Genomic DNA, 18690 nt, shown 5'->3' with positions numbered 1-18690 from the left:
AGAGTGACATAAGGAAAGAAAGTAGCTGGTGCAATGAAGGCCATGGTAAAAAACAGACGGGAACAGTTTAAGGATTTGAATCCCATTAAAGCAGACTTTGCTGATCTACCAGATGACCTGCCAACATGTCGTAAAAATACACCTGCTAATACCAATACACCAGTCCGGTATGAGACAGCCCTAGCATGTATTCAATATGGACAGTGGGTGTTAGTGCCGAAGTGGTGACATGTAGAGATGTATGGATTGAAGGAGGACTACTGGGCCTTGGGAGCAGGCTGTGAAGCCTATGCCCAGAGTCGGGAAAAAAATAAATAAATAAAAAAAGAGCAGCATGAGGCTTACATGAAGGAGCGTTAGTGCCAGCTTTAACATACGGGTGTGAGACTATGATATGGCATGAAAATGAAAAGTCAAGAGTGAGAACAGTGGAGATGGGACTGCTGAGGAATGTATGTGGAGTACAAAAAGTGCGTACGATACGGAATAATGTGACTCACGAAAGATGTGGAGTGAGGAAGTCTGTGGACACTAGAATCGAAGAGAACTGAGATGTTTTGGTCATATGGAGAGGATGGCTGACAATAGAGTGGTGAAAAAGGTATATCTGAGCAAATTTGAAGGAGGGAGGAGGGAAGGCAAGCCAAGAAGATGGTGGAGGGATATGGTGGATGAGTGTGTGAGGAAGAGAGGTAAGGAAGTTGGTGAGGCTAAGGGACTGACAAGAGACCGAGCTGTCTGGATGAATTTTGTGTGGAGAAACGCATAACCAGGGATTTGGCACCCCATTTTAATGTGACAGCATTCAGATTGGTTCCACCAGATAGGTACAGGTGTATGTGAAGCTACAGAATGTTGTGAAATTTTTTTGCCTCATCAGATGGAGCCAGGATTCCGTGGACATGAATGATGAGTTAAATGAGCATGGTCCATTGAATTAGGCAAATATAGGCCGTCTGGATTTATCTACTCCTCACCCTGCCCTAGGGTGGGAAAGGAGGTCCGGATGATGATGATGACAATGAATAGAGTTGACAGGAAATAAGAAGAATAAAATGAGAAAGACAAACTCATATGTAATGTGTTAATTACCACTGAGTCTTATGTGACCAGCTTAGCTGAATAAAATCATCTGGTATTTGCTGGAATAGAATCATAGAGTTGTTCATACCTAGAGAGGTTTAAACCTCAGCTCCTAACACTGCTTTTTTTCAGGACATGCATCAGTAGCCAGTGCTTGGAAGAAGTAATGAATTCTCTAGCCCAGAGTGGTGAATTGATGGCAGAGGAGGCCAGTGATGGAACAGGAGGGGCAGCAAAAAGAAGAGATGCACAAGAAAGTTCAGGCGCTGACACCGTGCCTCTCTACCATGCTGCGCTCAATCTTATGGAGAAATTGGCCATCCTTGCTTGTGAGTTACTTGCATTCATTATTTTTGCTTATGCAAGTCTGGATGGAATAGTTGATGAGTGGGGTGTGCCTGCAAAGATAGATGAGAATGGCAGTGCGTTAATGGCCGTGAGGGGTTTGTGATAGCCAATACCCTCTTCAGGCACAAAATGATCCACAGGTATACATGGCAAGTGATGAGAAGGGTGGGTGGTGAACTAAATGAAAGGAAGGCAATGATTGATTATGTGTGTGTGGATGAATGGATGCAAAGATGTGTAATGGATACAAGAGCTTATAGAGGTTGGGGGAGTGGACTTTCTGACCACTACTTGGTGATGGCCAGAATCAAGATCCAAGTAAGATGGAGTAATAGAAGAAGGGAAGGAGGGGAGGAAAGAGTAATTGAAAGGAGGGTGGAAAGGTTACAAGAGGATGAGAAAAAGGCAGAAAATAAGAGAGAAATGGAGGAATGATTGGGTAAATATGAATTGGAGAAAATGGGGGATGTGGAAGGTGTGTGCAAGATATTCAAAGAAGAAATATGTGCAGCATGTGATGTGCTGTGTGGGGTGAAGAGAAGATGGAAGGGGGTGCAAGGAACAGCATGGTGGAACGAAGAGGTGAGACAGGCTGTGGCACAAAAGAAGAAAGCATACAATGAATGGATGAGAAATAAGGGCGTGGAAGAAGTTGACAGGCAGAAGAGTTATATGCAGAAAGGAAGAGAGAGGTGAAAAGATTAGTAAGAGAGAGTAAGAAGAGAGTGGATGAGGAATTTGGAAGGAATTGAAGTGTAAAGTGGAGGGACTGTAAGAAAATGTTCTGGAAAGAGGTGAAGAGAGTAAGACAGGGTGGAAGTGAAGTTAGTAGGGGAGTGAAATATAAAAATGGTAGATTACTAGTGGAGAAGGGAGAAAAAGTGAGCAGATGAAGAGAACACTTTAAGGAATTGTTGAACATAGAGGATGGAAGTAATGTGAGTTTAAGTGGCTGGGGAATGGCTGGGAGAAGGAGGGAGGTGAGAAGACAGGAAGAAATCAGTAGGATAGAAGTTGTGGAAGCAATGAAGAAAGTTAAATCGGGGAAAGCCCCAGGAATTGATGGAGTGTGTGGTGAAATGCTGAAGCATGGGGGAGAGATAGTAGTGGAATGGATGTGGAAAATGTGCAGATTGGTCTGGGAGGAAGGTAGAGTCCCGGAGGATTGGAAGTCAGGTATAATTATTCCTCTGAACAAAGGAAAAGGGGAAAAGAAGTGTGTGGTAATCATAGGGGCATTTGTCTTCATAGTGTAATAGGAGAAGTGTATGGTAGGATACTTATTGACAGAGTTAGAGAAAGAACAGAGAAATTAGTTGGAGAAGAACAGGGAGGCTTTAGGAAGGGAAGAGGTTGTGTAAATCAGATATTCATTCATAGATCTTTAGTGGAAAAGTTTCTAGAGAAGGGAAAGAAGCTGTATGCTGCTTTCATGGATTTGGAGAAAGCATATGACAGGGTGGATAGACAAGGATTGTGGAATGTGTTAAGAATGTATGGAGTAGATGGGAAGTTGTTGAATGCTGTGAAGAGTATGTACGATGGTGCTAAGGCTGCAGTGCGTGTGGATGGTGAACTAAGTGAATTTTTCTCTTTGAAAGTTGGGTTGAAACAGGGATGTGTCATGTCTCCATGATTGTTCAATCTGTACATGGATGGGGTAATAAAAGAGGTACAAGGTAGGGTAGTGGATGTTGGAGTGGCCCTGGTGAGAGAGGATAGTGTTTGGAAACTCCCTGTACTGTTGTTTGCAGATGATACTGTGTTGTTGAGTGAAGACGAAGGGGAGCTGCAAGGCTTGGTGGATGAGTTTGGGAGAGTGTGTAAGAAACGGAATCTAAAGGTGAATGTAGGGAAGAGTAAAGTGATGGTCTATGAGAGAGGTGAAGTCAGTGAATGTACAGCAAGGTTGGATGGTGAGGAATTGGAAAATGTGAGTACGTTTAAGTACTTGGGTAGTGTGATGAGTAAGGATGGAGGTTTGGAGGGTGAAGTGCTTGAAAGGGTACAGCAGGGAAGAAAGGTTGCTAGTTCTTTGAAAGCAGTGATAAAAAACAGGGAAGTGAGCATGGAAGTGAAAAAGTTACTACATGACAGTATTGTGATACCAACTCTAACGTATGGAAGTGAAGCTTGGACGTTGTTGGAAGGACACAAGTCAAGAGTGAGAGCAGTGGAAATGAGTTATTTAAGAGGAGCCTGTGGAGTCACATGGAGAGACAGGCTGACAAATGAGGATATAAAGGAGCGTTGTGATGTGGATGTGGATGTGATAGGAAGCGTTATGAGGAACACACTGAGGTGGTTTGGCCATGTGGAGAGGATGGAGGGTGAAAGACTGACGACGAGAGTGTATGTGAGTGAGGTGGAGGGGGGAAGAGGGAGGGGGAGGCTGAGGATGAGATGGAGGGATGGGGTGGAGAGGTATATGAGAGAGGGGGGTGAGTTGGGAGCAGGGCAGTGAAATGGCGGGGGACAGGGCGACTTGGAGGCGATTTGTTTGTGGCCACCCCAAACGGGATTGAGGCGTCTCGCAATAGATAGATAGATATCTGTATATACATATATATATATATATATATATATATATATATATATATATATATATATATATATATATATATATATATACACATTTATATATACAGTAATCCCGCATATTTCGCGGTAGTTAAGTTCTTGTAACCCCCGCGAAAATTCAATTCCGCGAATACTCTATTAACATTTGAAAACTTGCACTTATGTCCACCATGCTGCCCATCACACAGTCCATGTCCATACTGATTGCGAGACAATTCGCCGTCAGACAATTCCCCGTCAAAACATGGACGATTCCCCTTCAGAACAATTCACACCCTGGACGACTCCCCGCCATTCTATAAATATACTAATCAATACTTTCATCAATATACTTATTATTAATTAATCAATACTTTAATAACTATATTTCAGGGGGATCCAGCAAAGTCTATGTTCAGTAGCGTAGGTTCTGGATATTATTTATTAGTTGCACCTTTAGTCAATAATTAACTTGTTTCTTCCTCGCTGTAGTCGCCTTTGAATTATATTCTAGCGTCACCCATAGCTATCTTCATTAATGAAGGCGAATTGTATTGTGTTTGTTGTGACTGCGAATTGTCCCGAAACCTCCATACTCATCCCGAAATACCTTCTTACAAGATTGAAAGCACATACTCCATTATGAAGGAAAAACGTAAACACCGTACTGTAATACACAATTATCTACACATTTATTAACAAAACAGTACAAAATAAAAAGATGCATTAACTGGTGATAGCAAACACTCGTACGGTCGTTTCTTAGCTTGTCCAGTAACACAATTTTCTCTGCTAAGGTCATAACTTGATCGTTTTGTCACTTTGGAGTTCTTACTAATTGTATTATTAGCCTTTGGTGAGGCTGGCTTACGTCCTGGGGCCATGTGGAAAGCAAGTGGGAGGCAAGAGGCTCATATCATAGTGTGGTTACAACCACAACAACCACTTACGGCAGTCAGGCGTGGACTGAAGACTGCGGGGCAGAGAGCAGTGTTGCCATATCCAAACAACGAAATTATGCTAGGGCAATGCAAAAATTATGCTAGATTGAGCATACTTGTTCCAAGTAAAAAATGAATTATGCTAACTTGAAGCTAAATGATAAAATTCTATACATATTCGTGCAACATATTAATTATGTATCGTTTACTATGAAAATATTAAAATGAACCTACATACAGTAAGAGGATAAATATCGGTATCTACCCATACTGCTTTTTCCCATGAAACTTACGTTTTTCTGATGGATTTTGATGTGATTCGTTCGATTTTGAGCATCATTTCCGTCGGAAATAACCAGATTTTGAGATATGACCCCCCCCCCATCCCCTTGAAATAATGAGGGATCTTTGGGGAATCGGGGGTTATAGGGAGGGGGGGAAACACAGAAAATAGTCATTTCCGACTGAAATGAAGCTGAAAATCGAATGAATCATACCAAAACCCATCGGAAAAACCTAGGTTTCATGGGTAAAGTACAAAGCTCAAACTTATCCTAACCTAACCGAACCAAACCGAACCTAACCTAAAACCTAACCTAACCTAACCTAATCCAACCCAACCAAGCCCAAACTGAAAGTAACCAACTATTCAAACATCTTCTAACCTTATTCTTCTCTCTCTCTCTCTCTCTCTCTCTCTGATTTGTAGCTTTTATAAAATTATTCTAAAAATATTCCATTCCATTCTAAATTATGCTAGAATGATTCTAAAACTTCTAATATGCCAAAAAATATTCCAGACTCGAAAATTTGATCAAAATTATGCTAAAAGAATAAAATTATGCTAGATATGGTAACACTGGCAGAGGGGCCACGGGAAAGGGACAGAGGGTGGCGTGAGTTTACCGCGCTACAATTGGAAGCTGCGGGAATTTCATTTTTTTTTTTTTTTTATGTATATTCAAGGATATTTTTGTTGAACTTATTAATGCTAAGAAAATCCGCGAGAGGGCAAAACCGTAGACAAAAAATCCGCAAAAAATGCGGGATTACTGTATATATATATATATATATAAAGTAAGACTTCACTATAATGGACTAATTGGGGCCCAAACCATTCCAAAAAATGTGAAATTTCGATAAAAGTGACATCCGGACTTCCCCCTGCTAATCCGGACTTTTTCTGAAATATCAGACATTAGTCCTGTTTGCATGAACATTTTTTAACCCCTTAACCGCGGGGCGTCACTTTTGTGATGCTTGGGAGCAAGGGATCATACCGCAGGGCGTCACTTTTGTGATTCTGTGTTATTTTGAATTCACCCGGGCTTCCAAGTGGGGGCTTGTATCATCTATCAGTACTGCCAATGTCCAACACTAGTCAGCACTCCTAATCTCATCTGTACTCCCATCCATTGTTGACAATTTAGCCATTTCTCCCCGTTCTTGACTCCCCTCCCTACCCCCCCTCCATTACCCTATCCTCTCGCCTGCCCGGCCGTGCTACGCTAAGTAAATCTTCCCTGGAATTTTTCACTGATTTCGTCCATTGAAATAAGCCCTATGCCCTATTCTTATACCAAATAATATATACAATTGGAACTTGGAATGTAAGGGGAGCAAATGATGAGGTGAAAGAGAGAGAGATTGTCCAGGTGCTTGAGGATGCGAAAGTGGATGTATGTGGAATAACTGAAACAAAATGGAGAGGAGAAAGTGTGAGAGAATGGGAGTATGGATGGGGTATATGTGCAGGAGTAGGTGAGAATGAGAGGGCAAAGGAAGGAGTATGTATAGTTGTGAGTAAAAGATGGAAGAGGAGCATAAGACAGTATGGATCAGTTGGATCAAGGATTGTATGGGTAAAGTTGAAAGTTGGAATACAAATGTGGGCGATTGTGTGTGTGTATGCGCCAACGCAAGATCGTGCTAGAAGAGTGAGAGAAGAGTTCTGGACAAATGTAGAAGTGTGCATGGAAAAGTTTGGAAGGAATGAGAGAGTGTTTTTGATTGGTGATATGAATGGTAAAGTTGGGAATGTGAAGGTGGATGGAATAGTTGGTGAGTGGGGTGTGCCTGCTGAGATAGATAAGAATGGGAGTGCGTTAGTGGACATTTGTGCTGGGAGGGGGTTTGTGATAGCCAATACCCTCTTCAGGCATAAAATGATCCACAGGTATACATGGCGAGTGATGAGAAGGGTGGGTGGTGAACTGAGTGAAAGGAAGGCAATGATTGATTATGTGTGTGTGGATGAAAGGATGCGAAGATGTATATTGGATGCAAGAGTTTATAGAGGTTGGGGGAGTGGACTTTCTGACCACTACTTAGTGGTGGCCAGAATTAGGATTCAAGTAAGATGGAGGAATAGAAGAAAGGAAAGACGAGAGGAAGGAGTAGTTGCAAGGAGAGTGGAAAGGTTACAAGAGGATGAGAGAAAGGCAGAGTATAAGAGAGAAGTGGAGGAACGATTGGGCAAATATGAATTGGAGCAGATGGGGGACGTGGAAGGTGTGTGTAGAATATTTACAGAAGAAATATGTGCAGCATGTGATGTGGTGTGTGGAAGGAAGAGAAGACGGAGGGGGGTGCAAGGAACAGCGTGGTGGACTGAAGAGGTGAAACAGGCTGTGGCACAAAAGAAGAAAGCATACAATGAATGGATGAGAAATTGGGGCGTGGAAGAAGTTGAGAGGCGGAATAGAGAGTTATATGTAGAAAGAAAGAGAGAGGTGAAAAGATTAGTAAGAGAGAGTAAGAAGAGAGTGGATGAGGAATTTGGAAGGAATTTGAGTGTAAAGTGGAGGGATTGTAAGAAAATGTTCTGGAAAGAGGTGAAAAGAGTAAGACAGGGTGGAAGTGAAGTTAGCAGGGGAGTGAAAGATAAAAATGGTTGATTACTAGTGGAGAAGGGAGAAAAAGTGAGCAGATGGAGAGAACACTTTAAGGAATTGTTGAACGTGGAGGATGGAAGTAATGCGAGTATAAGTGGCTGGGGAATGGCTGGGAGAAGGAGGGAGGTGAGAAGACAGGAAGAAATCAGTAGGATGGAAGTTGTGGAAGCAATGAAGAAAGTTAAATCAGGGAAAGCCCCAGGAATTGATGGAGTGTGTGGTGAAATGCTGAAGCATGGGGGAGAGATAGTAGTAGAATGGATGTGGAAGATGTGCAGATTGGCCTGGGAGGACGGTAGAGTCCAGGAGGATTGGAAGTCAGGTATAATTATTCCCTTGTACAAAGGAAAAGGGGAAAAGGAAGTGTGTGGTAATCATAGGGGCATTTGTCTTCTTAGTATAATAGGAAAAGTGTATGGTAGGATACTTATTGACAGAGTTAGAGAAAGAACAGAGAAATTAATTGGAGAAGAACAGGGAGGCTTTAGGAAGGGAAGAGGTTGTGTAGATCAGATATTCATTCTCAGATCTTTAGTGGAAAAGTTTCTAGAGAAGGGAAAGAAGTTGAATGCGGCTTACATGGATTTGGAGAAAGCATATGACGGTGGATAGACTAGGATTGTGGAAAGTGTTAAGAATATATGGAGTAGATGGGAAGTTGTTGAATGATGTGAAGAGTATGTACGATGGTGCGAAGGCTGCAGTGCGTGTGGATGGTGAACTAAGTGAATTTTTCTCTTTCAAAGTTGGGTTGAAACAGGGATGTGTCATGTCTCCATGATTGTTCAATCTGTACATGGATGGGGTAATAAAAGAGGTACAAGGTAGGGTAGTGGATGTTGGAGTGGCCCTGGTGAGAGAGGATAGTGTTTGGAAACTCCCTGTACTGTTGTTTTCAGATGATACTGTGTTGTTGAGTGAGGACGAAGGGGAGCTGCAAGGCTTGGTGGATGAGTTTGGGGAAGTGTGTAAGAAACGGAATCTAAAGGTGAATGTAGGGAAGAGTAAAGTGATGGTCTTTGAGAGAGGTGAAGTCAGTGAATGTACAGCGAGGTTGGATGGTGAGGAATTGGAAAATGTGAGTACGTTTAAGTACTTGGGTAGTGTGATGAGTAAGGATGGAGGTTTGGAGGGTGAAGTGCTTGAGAGTACAGCAGGGAAGAAAGGTTGCTGGTTCTTTGAAAGCAGTGATAAGAAACAGGGAAGTGAGCATGGAAGTGAAAAAGTTACTACATGACAGTATTGTGATACCAACTCTAACGTATGGAAGTGAAGCTTGGACGTTGTTGGAAGGACACAAGTCAAGAGTGAGAGCAGTGGAAATGAGTTATTTAAGAGGAGTCTGTGGAGTCACATGGAGAAACAGGCTGACGAATGAGGATATAAAGGAGCGTTGTGGTGTGGATGTGGATGTGATAGGAAGCGTTATGAGGAACACACTGAGGTGGTTTGGCCATGTGGAGAGGATGGAGGGTGAAAGACTGACGAAGAGAGTGTATGTGAGTGAGGTGGAGGGGGAAAGAGGGAGGGGGAGGCCGAGGATGAGATGGAGGGATGAGGTGGAGAGGTATATGAGAGAGGGGGGTGTGAGTTGGGAGCAGGGGAGTGAAATGGCAGGGGATAGGGCAACTTGGAGGCGATTTGTTTGTGGCCACCCCAAACGGGATTGAGACGTCTGGCAATAGATAGATAGATAGATAGAAAGAAATAAGGTAAGTGAGAGTGCCATACACCTGGAATTGGCTAATTATCACCTGACAACACCTCACGTGCACTCGTTCGCTAATTTTCGCTGTTTTTTTCCCCTTGAAATATGCCATATAATCTATTTTCGTAATAAATATACATATAAGGAGGGAAGGGAGAAGCCTAAGTGATATTTACATTCACCTGGAACTACGTAATTTATAATGTATTGTCTAGATTTCCTGCCAATCATTTCAGTGCTATACATAGCTGTTTCAAGAGCTAACGTTGGTAGTATTGAATATCCCCTAAGTAGGCCTCTACCCCGGCCCTCCCTTATCAGTTTGCTCTCATCGTCTGAAGTGGAGGTACGTCTGTTTCCTCTTGCTGACTTCAGGGACTTTTTCACCCCCATGCAAAGGGCCCTGTGACCTTTACCCCCTACTAAACCTCGTGTGGAAAGAGGTAAAGGGCTCACAATTGATAAAAGAGTGACTACGATCTTTCTATTGAGTAAAACAGTGCAAGTGGAATTGTAAATAATGTGTAAATAATGTGTAAACAGCAAGTGAAAGTAATGAATGTAAATATACGTGAACAATGGAAAATAGTTTTATAAGTTACTTCAAGTGACAGTGCATAACACAGTGTAAATAAAATAGAAATGTAAATAACGTAAATAAAATAGAGAACGTAAATAGAAATGTAAATGAGTAGTATTATAAGAATACGAGTATATACCCTAGGAGTAATGAAAGTAAAAGTTTCACTCTAGCATGTCTGAATACAGTGAGTTATGAGAGTGAAGATGAAAGTGACATTCACTCTCAATGCTAGTATACAGGACGAGAAAGTGAATGCTACGTATTTTACTGAAAGAAATTGAATCCCTACAGTGACAATAAACTAATACTACTGAAGGAAACTTATGGATAAAGACTGTAGATATATATAAGTGTTATATAGTAATAGAAATATAAAGTGTGAGGGGTTTTATGAATAATAAATGACAGAGTACCAAGAGCGAACTAGCGCAAGTGCCACCGTCAGATGCGCTCATAATTTTCATTGCTTTCACAGTGGTGTTTTTTTGGAGTATGGATCCCAAAGTACTTGAAAATCATAGAGTAGTGTTTATAGTGTTAATATCTGGCTGTGGTGATCATATTACGGGTTGTCGGGAAGTGTAAAGTGGAGACTTCGTTACCCAACTTCAGAGGTCTCCACAAATCCTACGGTAACTGACGAAGGCTCAGCAAACATTCCAGGAGAAAGCTGAAGGTATGTGCCATAAGCATATGTAATTTTAATATTCTAGGACTAATAACTGATTTTTGGCAAATATTTTTTGAGAGTCTGTCGGAGCCCAAATAACCCCGCGGCACACGCAAAACATCGGTAAACATGCCCGCGGTGTAGGGGTTAAACTGTTTTGGCTACCACTGCGGTAATGTACTGTGTTATAACTTCACTACATTAATCAAATTGTATACTAATAATGTAATGTACACTGATAAACATGTCTTTTATTTACCTTATTGTGGTGAACATAGCTGAAGTGGTCAGGCAGTCCAGACTGCTTCTGGTTGTATTGGACTTTTTCCAATATATAAGAATGTAGTCTGTAGCTCCAAGAGTCCGATAAAAGCGAATTCCGGACTATTGAAGTCCGTTATATCGAGGTTTTACTGTATATATATGTATATATATATATATATATATATATATATATATATACACACAGTATGCTTGCACAGTGCGCGAGAGATTGGGCGGTACACGACCTCGCGCACTGGGAATTCGCGTACTGGGAATACATAATCTTATGGGAATAATTACATATGGGCGGTACCCCCTCATACCTGGAAATTTTTTGGCCCTTAGAGACATAATAAAGGTCATATTTTTCAGACATTGTACTACAGATATAGCTGCAGTAACAAAAATTTGGGCAGGCACCCTAACAACAGTAGACAACAGACCTGATGGATTTAAACAACAAGAGTTCTGAGGCGCAGCAACGCACTTACAGTGCCCCCGCCACCACCCCGGCCGCACCACGCTTGTTTAACGGTTGCCAATGTTGTATTATTCCAGGCTTTGACGAAGAAATTTGCGGCCTGTTGAATGTTACATTTCTTCCAGAATACAGCAACAGTCATTATGGTGGGGGTTGCAGGTATGCCAGGTGAAGCAGGTGAGTCAGGTGGGGCTGTGAAGGTGGAGAGGGAGGCAGCTGGTGAGTCAGGTGGGGCAGTGGAGGACGGCAGTGGGCGAGTCAGGGGAGGTGGTGAGGGGAGGATCCTCCCTCTCCTCCTCGCTACTGCTCACACTTTCGGCAGTATCCTTCATCTCTTCTTGCTTGTTTGTTTCATTCGTCATCTTGTTATGGACGTATTGGCAGTATAACAACTTGGTATTCACGAAATAAACATCATTATTATAGAAACTGGGTATCTATTCTAACTTACTGTTATTGCCAAAAACGTTATTATTGAAGCTGTTATTGGCGATATCTTATTGTAGACTCCTCTTGAGCACCTTCCCCATGAGCCTCTAGGTCACTATTGGTGCGTTGTGTGGGGGGAGGTCGCGTACTGATGGAAAATGGCGTTTTTAAGCCACTTCTTGCCTCTACCTCGTGTTTTGTGGGGTAAACTCGCGCATTCATGGTTTTTCGTTATGATTTTTGGTTACTCGCGCACAATGCGATTCGCACATTGTGTTGACGCGCACTGGGCTAACGTACTGTATATATATATATATATATATATATATATATATATATATACACACACACACACACACACACACACACAGGTATACCTCAATATACGATACCCCTAAATACGATACCTGGCTTAGTAATAGGGATAGAAATACCACCATACCTCGCCTATGCCAGTCCCTGGTTTAACGATGGGTCTTGATTTCTTTTTTCTTTTTTTAACCAATTTTGATGATATTTTAGAATAAAAATGTGTGTTTAGGTTGATTTATAATCTGTTTTTAGACTTAGATTAATGTGTTTTAGCTATAGGTAGGGTGGACATTGTCATTTTAGGGTACAATTTACTAAGCTTGAGTTTTTCCAAACTTATATATGACAATTTTCAGATTGTATTTGTTGGCATTGGTGAGTTATTTACAGGTGTTGGGCTTGGATTAGCTTCTTTTACAGCTGTTAGGCCATTTAGGTTGGCTTTAAACTTGTTTTTAGACTCATTTGGGTGGGTTTAAGACTCAATTTGGGGGGGAAACCCAAGGCTTAAAAGTGCATTCCTGTATTTTACATTGTTAAATCTACCCCAAGATACGATACCCTGCCTAACGATGGGTTTTTGCTTAACCTATTGCATCGTTAAACTGGGATATATCTATATATACAACAAGCGCTCACATAATGTGGGAATATTGTACCTTGAAGCTCCTGCTTTATGAGAATTCCGCATTATAGGGCCATATGTTTACATGCTAAAGGGTTTCCTGGTACCTTAGCGAGCTCCAAGTTCACCTTTTGGGGCCGTAGGTTTGAAATGAGCACATCGGAACGCAGATGTGGTGGTGTACTCCACTCTCCCGGTCCTTCTTCCATCCCCTTTCTTTTTACCCCTGTCCCTCCTCCATCGCCGAATGACTCTTCTGCCTGGGCACAAAGAAAAAAAATTCCACTGTCAAATTTGCCCTCAGAAATTGGTTATTATTGGTATAAATTGTATTCCATCATCTTCGCTGGTGTTTATACTATAAGATAAACTAATAAAAGCACACAATATTGATGAGTAAAGGTGCAGAAATGCAGTGAGAATAAAATTGTTCCAGGGTAAAAATATCTTCAAACAGCTTCCCAACATCCTCGTGCAAAATTTTACAAACACCAAACAAGAGCAAATATGCAGAATTTCACAAGGTTTCGTGTGTGTTTTTTTTTCTGAATTTCGATACAACCAATGTTTTTTTAGTAAATTGCCAAAACCTAAAACAGAAAATCGCTGGGCATGGCAGGGGATGGAGGAGGGACAGGGGGGGGGAATTGGAGATGAGATGAGAAGAGGGGGGGATGGAGGGGATGTGTGTGTGTGTGTGTGTGTGTGTGTGTGTGTGTGTGTGTGTGTGAGAGAGAGAGAGTGAGTGAATGAGTGAGCAATTGAAGTGATTGGGTGAGAGAATGGGTGAGTGAGAGAATGAATAAGTGAATGAATAAGAGAATGAATGAGTGAGTAAGAGATGAATAAGAGAATGAGTGAGTGAGTGAGATGAGGTGGAGAGGATATTAGTTCTTGTCTCTCTCTCTGTCCCCTCACCTACCCCACCCCTGATTGTTTCCCTCCCCTTCCCCCAGTCCTCCCTCACTCCCACTTGTCTCCCTCCCCCTCCCCTCGCCCTCCCCCCACCCCTGCTTGTCTCCCTCCCTGTCCCACCCCCACCCCCACCCCCTACTTAGCTCACTGCCTACTTGCTGTCATTTCCCTACACGCGCTTGAGTGAACATGTGTTTAGTGCATTTGGCAGATTTTCTTCCATCTCTTTTGTTGTCTGAAATCAGCGACCTTTCAGGGTGGATTTCAACTCTGAGAATAAAAAAAGTCCACTGGGACCAGATCTGGAAAGTAGGGTGGTAGTAGTTGTTGTAAGCCTCTCCTAAAAGTCACAGATAAGGAGCAGTGCGTGAGCAACTGCATTATCACCGTGCAGCATCCAGGTTTTGTTTTTCCATGCCTCAAGCCTCTTCCATTGTGCTGCCTCCCTCAGACACTTCAGGACATCCAAATAAAACTCTTTATTGACTGTCTGATCACATGGAACAAATGCACGATGAATGACACCTTCCAATAAAAAAGATGATCAACATCACCTTCATTTTTGAGCGACTTTGATGTGCCTATATTGGTTGTGATAATGATATTCCAACCCACTGCGATGACTGCCTTTTTGTTTTGACTTCATCGCCACACACCCACGTTTCACCACCTGTTCTGGCATTTAAAGTAAATGTTTTCCCATTTTGAAACAGAATTTTGCATGAACACATTGCTCTTCAAGATCCTTCACTTTTCAACTTGCTACAAATTGCTAAGTGCACTGAACACATGTTCACTCAAGTACTTGTACCTCAATGACTCAGTGACGTGGCATGATGCAGCAAGTGTTAGACTAAAGCTCAAATTCGCCAGTACTCATCATTTCTATCACACTTATGATGCAGCCTCCAGTTGGTGCACTATTTAAAAAGTTTGGTTTCCTTTTTAACAGACCTCATAATACGTTATGCTAAACTTACTTGTGCACTAACGAACACGTACATAAACTTTGAGTGCATTTATCTCAAAACTTGCTTTTGGTGACTTCATGGTTTGTCCTGTGAATGCCTCATGTAGTGCATATTCAACATTTTCATATAACTGTTGGAATCTTGTAGGGTAGAAGGAAAAGCAGGCGTGGAGAAAAGATACAAGCAGCAGTACTTCTTAGGCATGTGTACTATATGAAAGCACTTTAAAAAATGTCACACTTAAGAATATTGTATTGTACAGGACATGTGTTAAGAACTTCAGTGTCATATTTCTCAGGTGTACAGGTGTCACGAATTCGCGCGATTGTGTATTTATGCAAATTCGCGACATTGTACTTTGGTGGGAAACCACGAACTTTAGTAGAAAGCCCACTGTGTATTACTCAGTTTAACTGTCCCTGTATGCACTTTGATCGGGATAGTTTTTCAGAACATTCGTCACCGCTTCAAAAGTGACTGTTCTTATGCACGACATTAGTGCTTAACTGAGTGATTATATTACGTGTGTGTATATTGTTCACCCAGCCTCTGTTAGCCGTTGAAGTTAGGCCACGCCCACTTCTGACGAACATGCCCATTTCTCACACCTCTGTGCCAAGCATGGCAGTTGGAGAGGGACCTTTGTTAAGGTTAGACGTGTGTCGTGGCGAGGATTCCGGGGATTCGACTACTCCCAAGCTGTGGGCCTTAGCTTGGTAACAACATGCCCCGCCACTCACAGTAGTTTAGTTAGGATGGCCAAGGGTGAGATGGATAGTGCGCGTCTCGAGCTGTGGGCCTTCCTGAGCATTCCCAGAGATTGCCCATCTCTCCGTCGGCAGCCCAGGGAGTGTGGTCGTAGCTACAGAGGAGCAGACAGGAAGATCGTCCTGCGGCATGTCTTAGCAACGACTCCAGTCTGCAACCCCGTGAATCCACATCTCCAATTAACAGTATCTTTTTTCTGTTCTCTAGGTTTAACATTATTATATAACTTGACTGATTGAGTGAGTGAATTTACTTTGCTTGATATTCTGAATTTTCTTAATTGAGATGCTTGTAACATGAATTTATCTTATTGCAATCAATAAATTTACGGTTCTTTTTTTTTATCTCATTTAAATGTATTAATGGTGCTTGATTTCTCCATATTGAGCATACTTTAGTTTGCTACTCCCAGTTAGCACAAACTTCTTCTGTTAATCATGACTGGTAGTTAAGCCAGTTCTTTCATATTAATATTTAAATCCATTGTGCCAGCCAGGAGTTTGCTGCAGCAAGAACGTATGTCTTTATTATTATTATTAATGATTGTCAGGGGGTAAGGACACTTTCTCAGAGGCCAAAACAGTACTAACAATACAGCATTCGTGAGTGATTAGTCTCCGCTGTGTGCTGTTGAGAAAGTTTATAAAATTCTTTGTCTTTAGAGAATCGGCGAAGTAAGCCAGAATAAAGTAAAACCTACTTTATTCATAAGTCGATAACCCTCGTGTCAGTGGCGATCCATTGACCATCCATCCATCCATCATCCAATCCTACATTGCCCCAAGGGGAGCGTAGGAGCCCGGGGCTAGGCAGTTGGTCTCAACATTTAAGATGAGAGTGACCAGCCTCACTCATCCTTGAGTGGCATTACATGAGAAATCAACCCCAACCAACCCTTGGATATAAACCTTCACTGGCTCAATGCAGAAGGAAAAGGAAAGAATGAAGGAAAGAAAGACAGAAGAAGGAGTGTAAAGTCACCCGTAGGCAGAAGGACAAGAAAAGAATGAAGGATAGAAAGACAGAGAAGGATTTCTATCCTTCATTCTTTCCTTGTCCTTCTGCCTACAGGTGACTTTACACTCCCTCTTCTGTCTTTCTTTCCTTCATTCTTTCCTCGTCCTTCTGTCTGTGGTGACCCTACACTGAGTGACAAGCCAAATGGTTTCCTGTACACCAGGAAACCATTTACTATGCTGGGTGGTAACCATATAACCAAATTTTGGCACCTGGTGGTTTAGTGGGTAATTGTTGCGCCCCAGTCGGATTGAGCCGGTGAAGGGGTGGTTGGGGTTGATTGCTCATGTAATGCCACTCAGGGATGAGTGAGGCTGGTCACTCTCATCTTAAATGTCGAGACCAACTGCTTAGCTCCGGGCTCCTACGCTCCCCTTGGGGCATTGTAGGATTGGATGATGGATGGATGGATGGTCAATGGATCGCCACTGACACGAGGGTTATCGACTAACTCGTGTCAGTGGCGATCCATTGACTGTATATATATTTTAGTCATTTATAACCATTAAATTTGTTATTTACTTGAATTTTTGAAACCCCCCGTGACAACAGGTACAATTTCTCTCCCCAGGTGAATATGCTCGCACATGCCTGGGTGATGGGTGTGAGGCTGAGGGTGGTGCTGGGAGTGAGAGCAGCTGTACTGGGTGTGGTGGCAACTGTGGAGGAGGATGCAGCAGCTGCGCGGGGTCATGTGATGTGTATGTGTGGGGTAGCAACTCTTCACACCAGCTGGCAGAAGGCACACAGGATAAGATTCTCACACCCAAGCTCACTCATGCCTTCACGAGTGTACAGCAAGTGAGTGTAGCATAGAAACCATATTCCATAAATCCATATTACGCTGGATACGATTCTCACATCCAAACTGACTCCTGCCTTGACCACTGCACAGCAGGGAGGTATATGAGTAATACATTATTGTATTGGAAAGAAGGATGTAAGTCATCATTGCGTCAGTGATGTGCTCCAAAACAAGTACGGGAGGTGGTTGTAGTGTAGGAAGGAAAGATGAACCAAAAGTCTTCATTAGGCTATATATTGATGGTGTGTTAAAATATATCAGATTTTTTTTTACCTGCAGATGGTATGGTAAAAGGGGAAACTGGTAAATCATCTTTATTAGAGAGTTTATTAGTCTGTCTCTCTATTGCTAGATACCTTAATCCCATAAGGGGTGGCCACAAACAAATCACCTCCATGTCACCTGGTCCCCCACAATTTCACTGTCCTGCTACTAGCTCACACACACCCTGTGTCATATACCTCTCCACTCCATCCCTCCATCTCATCCTTGGCCTTCCCCTCCCTCTTCCCCCCTCCATCTCACTCACATACACTCTCCTTGTTAGAGTCTCACTCTCCATCCTCTCCACATGGCCAAACCACCACAGTGTATATCTCGTAACACTTTCCATCACATCCACATCCACACCAACATGCTCCTTCACTTCCTCATTTGCCAGTCTATCTCTCCATGTAACTCCACATGCTCCTCTCAAATAACTCATTTCCACTGCTTTCACTCTTGACTTGTGTCCTTCCAACAAAGTCCAAGCTTCACTTCCATACATTAGAGTTGGTTTCGCAGTACTGTCATGCAGCAACTTTTTTACTTCCATGCACATTTCCTGGTTTCTTATCACTGCTTTCAAAGACCCAGTAACCTTTCTTCCTTGTTGTACCCTTTCAAGCTCTTCACCCTCCAAACTTGCATCCTTACTCATCACACTACCCAAGTACTTAAGTGCACTTACATTTTCCATTTCCTCCTAATCCAACATCACTGAACATCCAGTGACTTCATTTCTCTCAAAGACAATAACTTTTCTCCTCCCTACATGCACCTTTAGATTCCATTTCATATGCACCCTTCCAAACTCATTCACCAAGCCTTGCAGCTCCCTTTGTCATCACTTAACAATACAGTTCTTTTGTTCATTCGATTTTGAAGGCTCCAGCATGCTTACATGCATCGGCCCTGATCACCCAATGGCGGCTTTCCGTACTGCTCGATCTCTGGCAGCTTCCCTATTCGATCCCTTATCTCAGAGGTCACATTCAGTGACCTCATCCCAGCTCATTTTCGGTCTGCCTCTCACAACCCTACCCCTAACTTTAA

At 42.4% G+C, this 18690-nt stretch overlaps 1 protein-coding gene across 1 annotated transcript in view; it reads left to right on the top strand.

Annotated features, from left to right (window-relative positions):
* LOC145403091 (putative E3 ubiquitin-protein ligase HERC1) overlaps positions 1-18690 on the top strand; it is a 597230-nt gene that overhangs the window by 57790 nt on the left and 520750 nt on the right. Inside the window, 2 exon segments of the mRNA XM_080274923.1 lie at positions 1216-1412; positions 17140-17369. Coding sequence (XP_080131049.1) covers positions 1216-1412; positions 17140-17369 — 427 coding nt within the window.

The sequence above is a fragment of the Coenobita brevimanus genome, chromosome 60 (assembly GCF_032717465.1).
Source record: "Coenobita brevimanus isolate Jiangsu-jjx chromosome 60, ASM3271746v2, whole genome shotgun sequence".
Taxonomy (NCBI): domain Eukaryota; kingdom Metazoa; phylum Arthropoda; class Malacostraca; order Decapoda; family Coenobitidae; genus Coenobita; species Coenobita brevimanus.
Note: the sequence above shows the minus strand (reverse complement) of the source record. Positions and strands in the feature narration are given on the sequence as shown.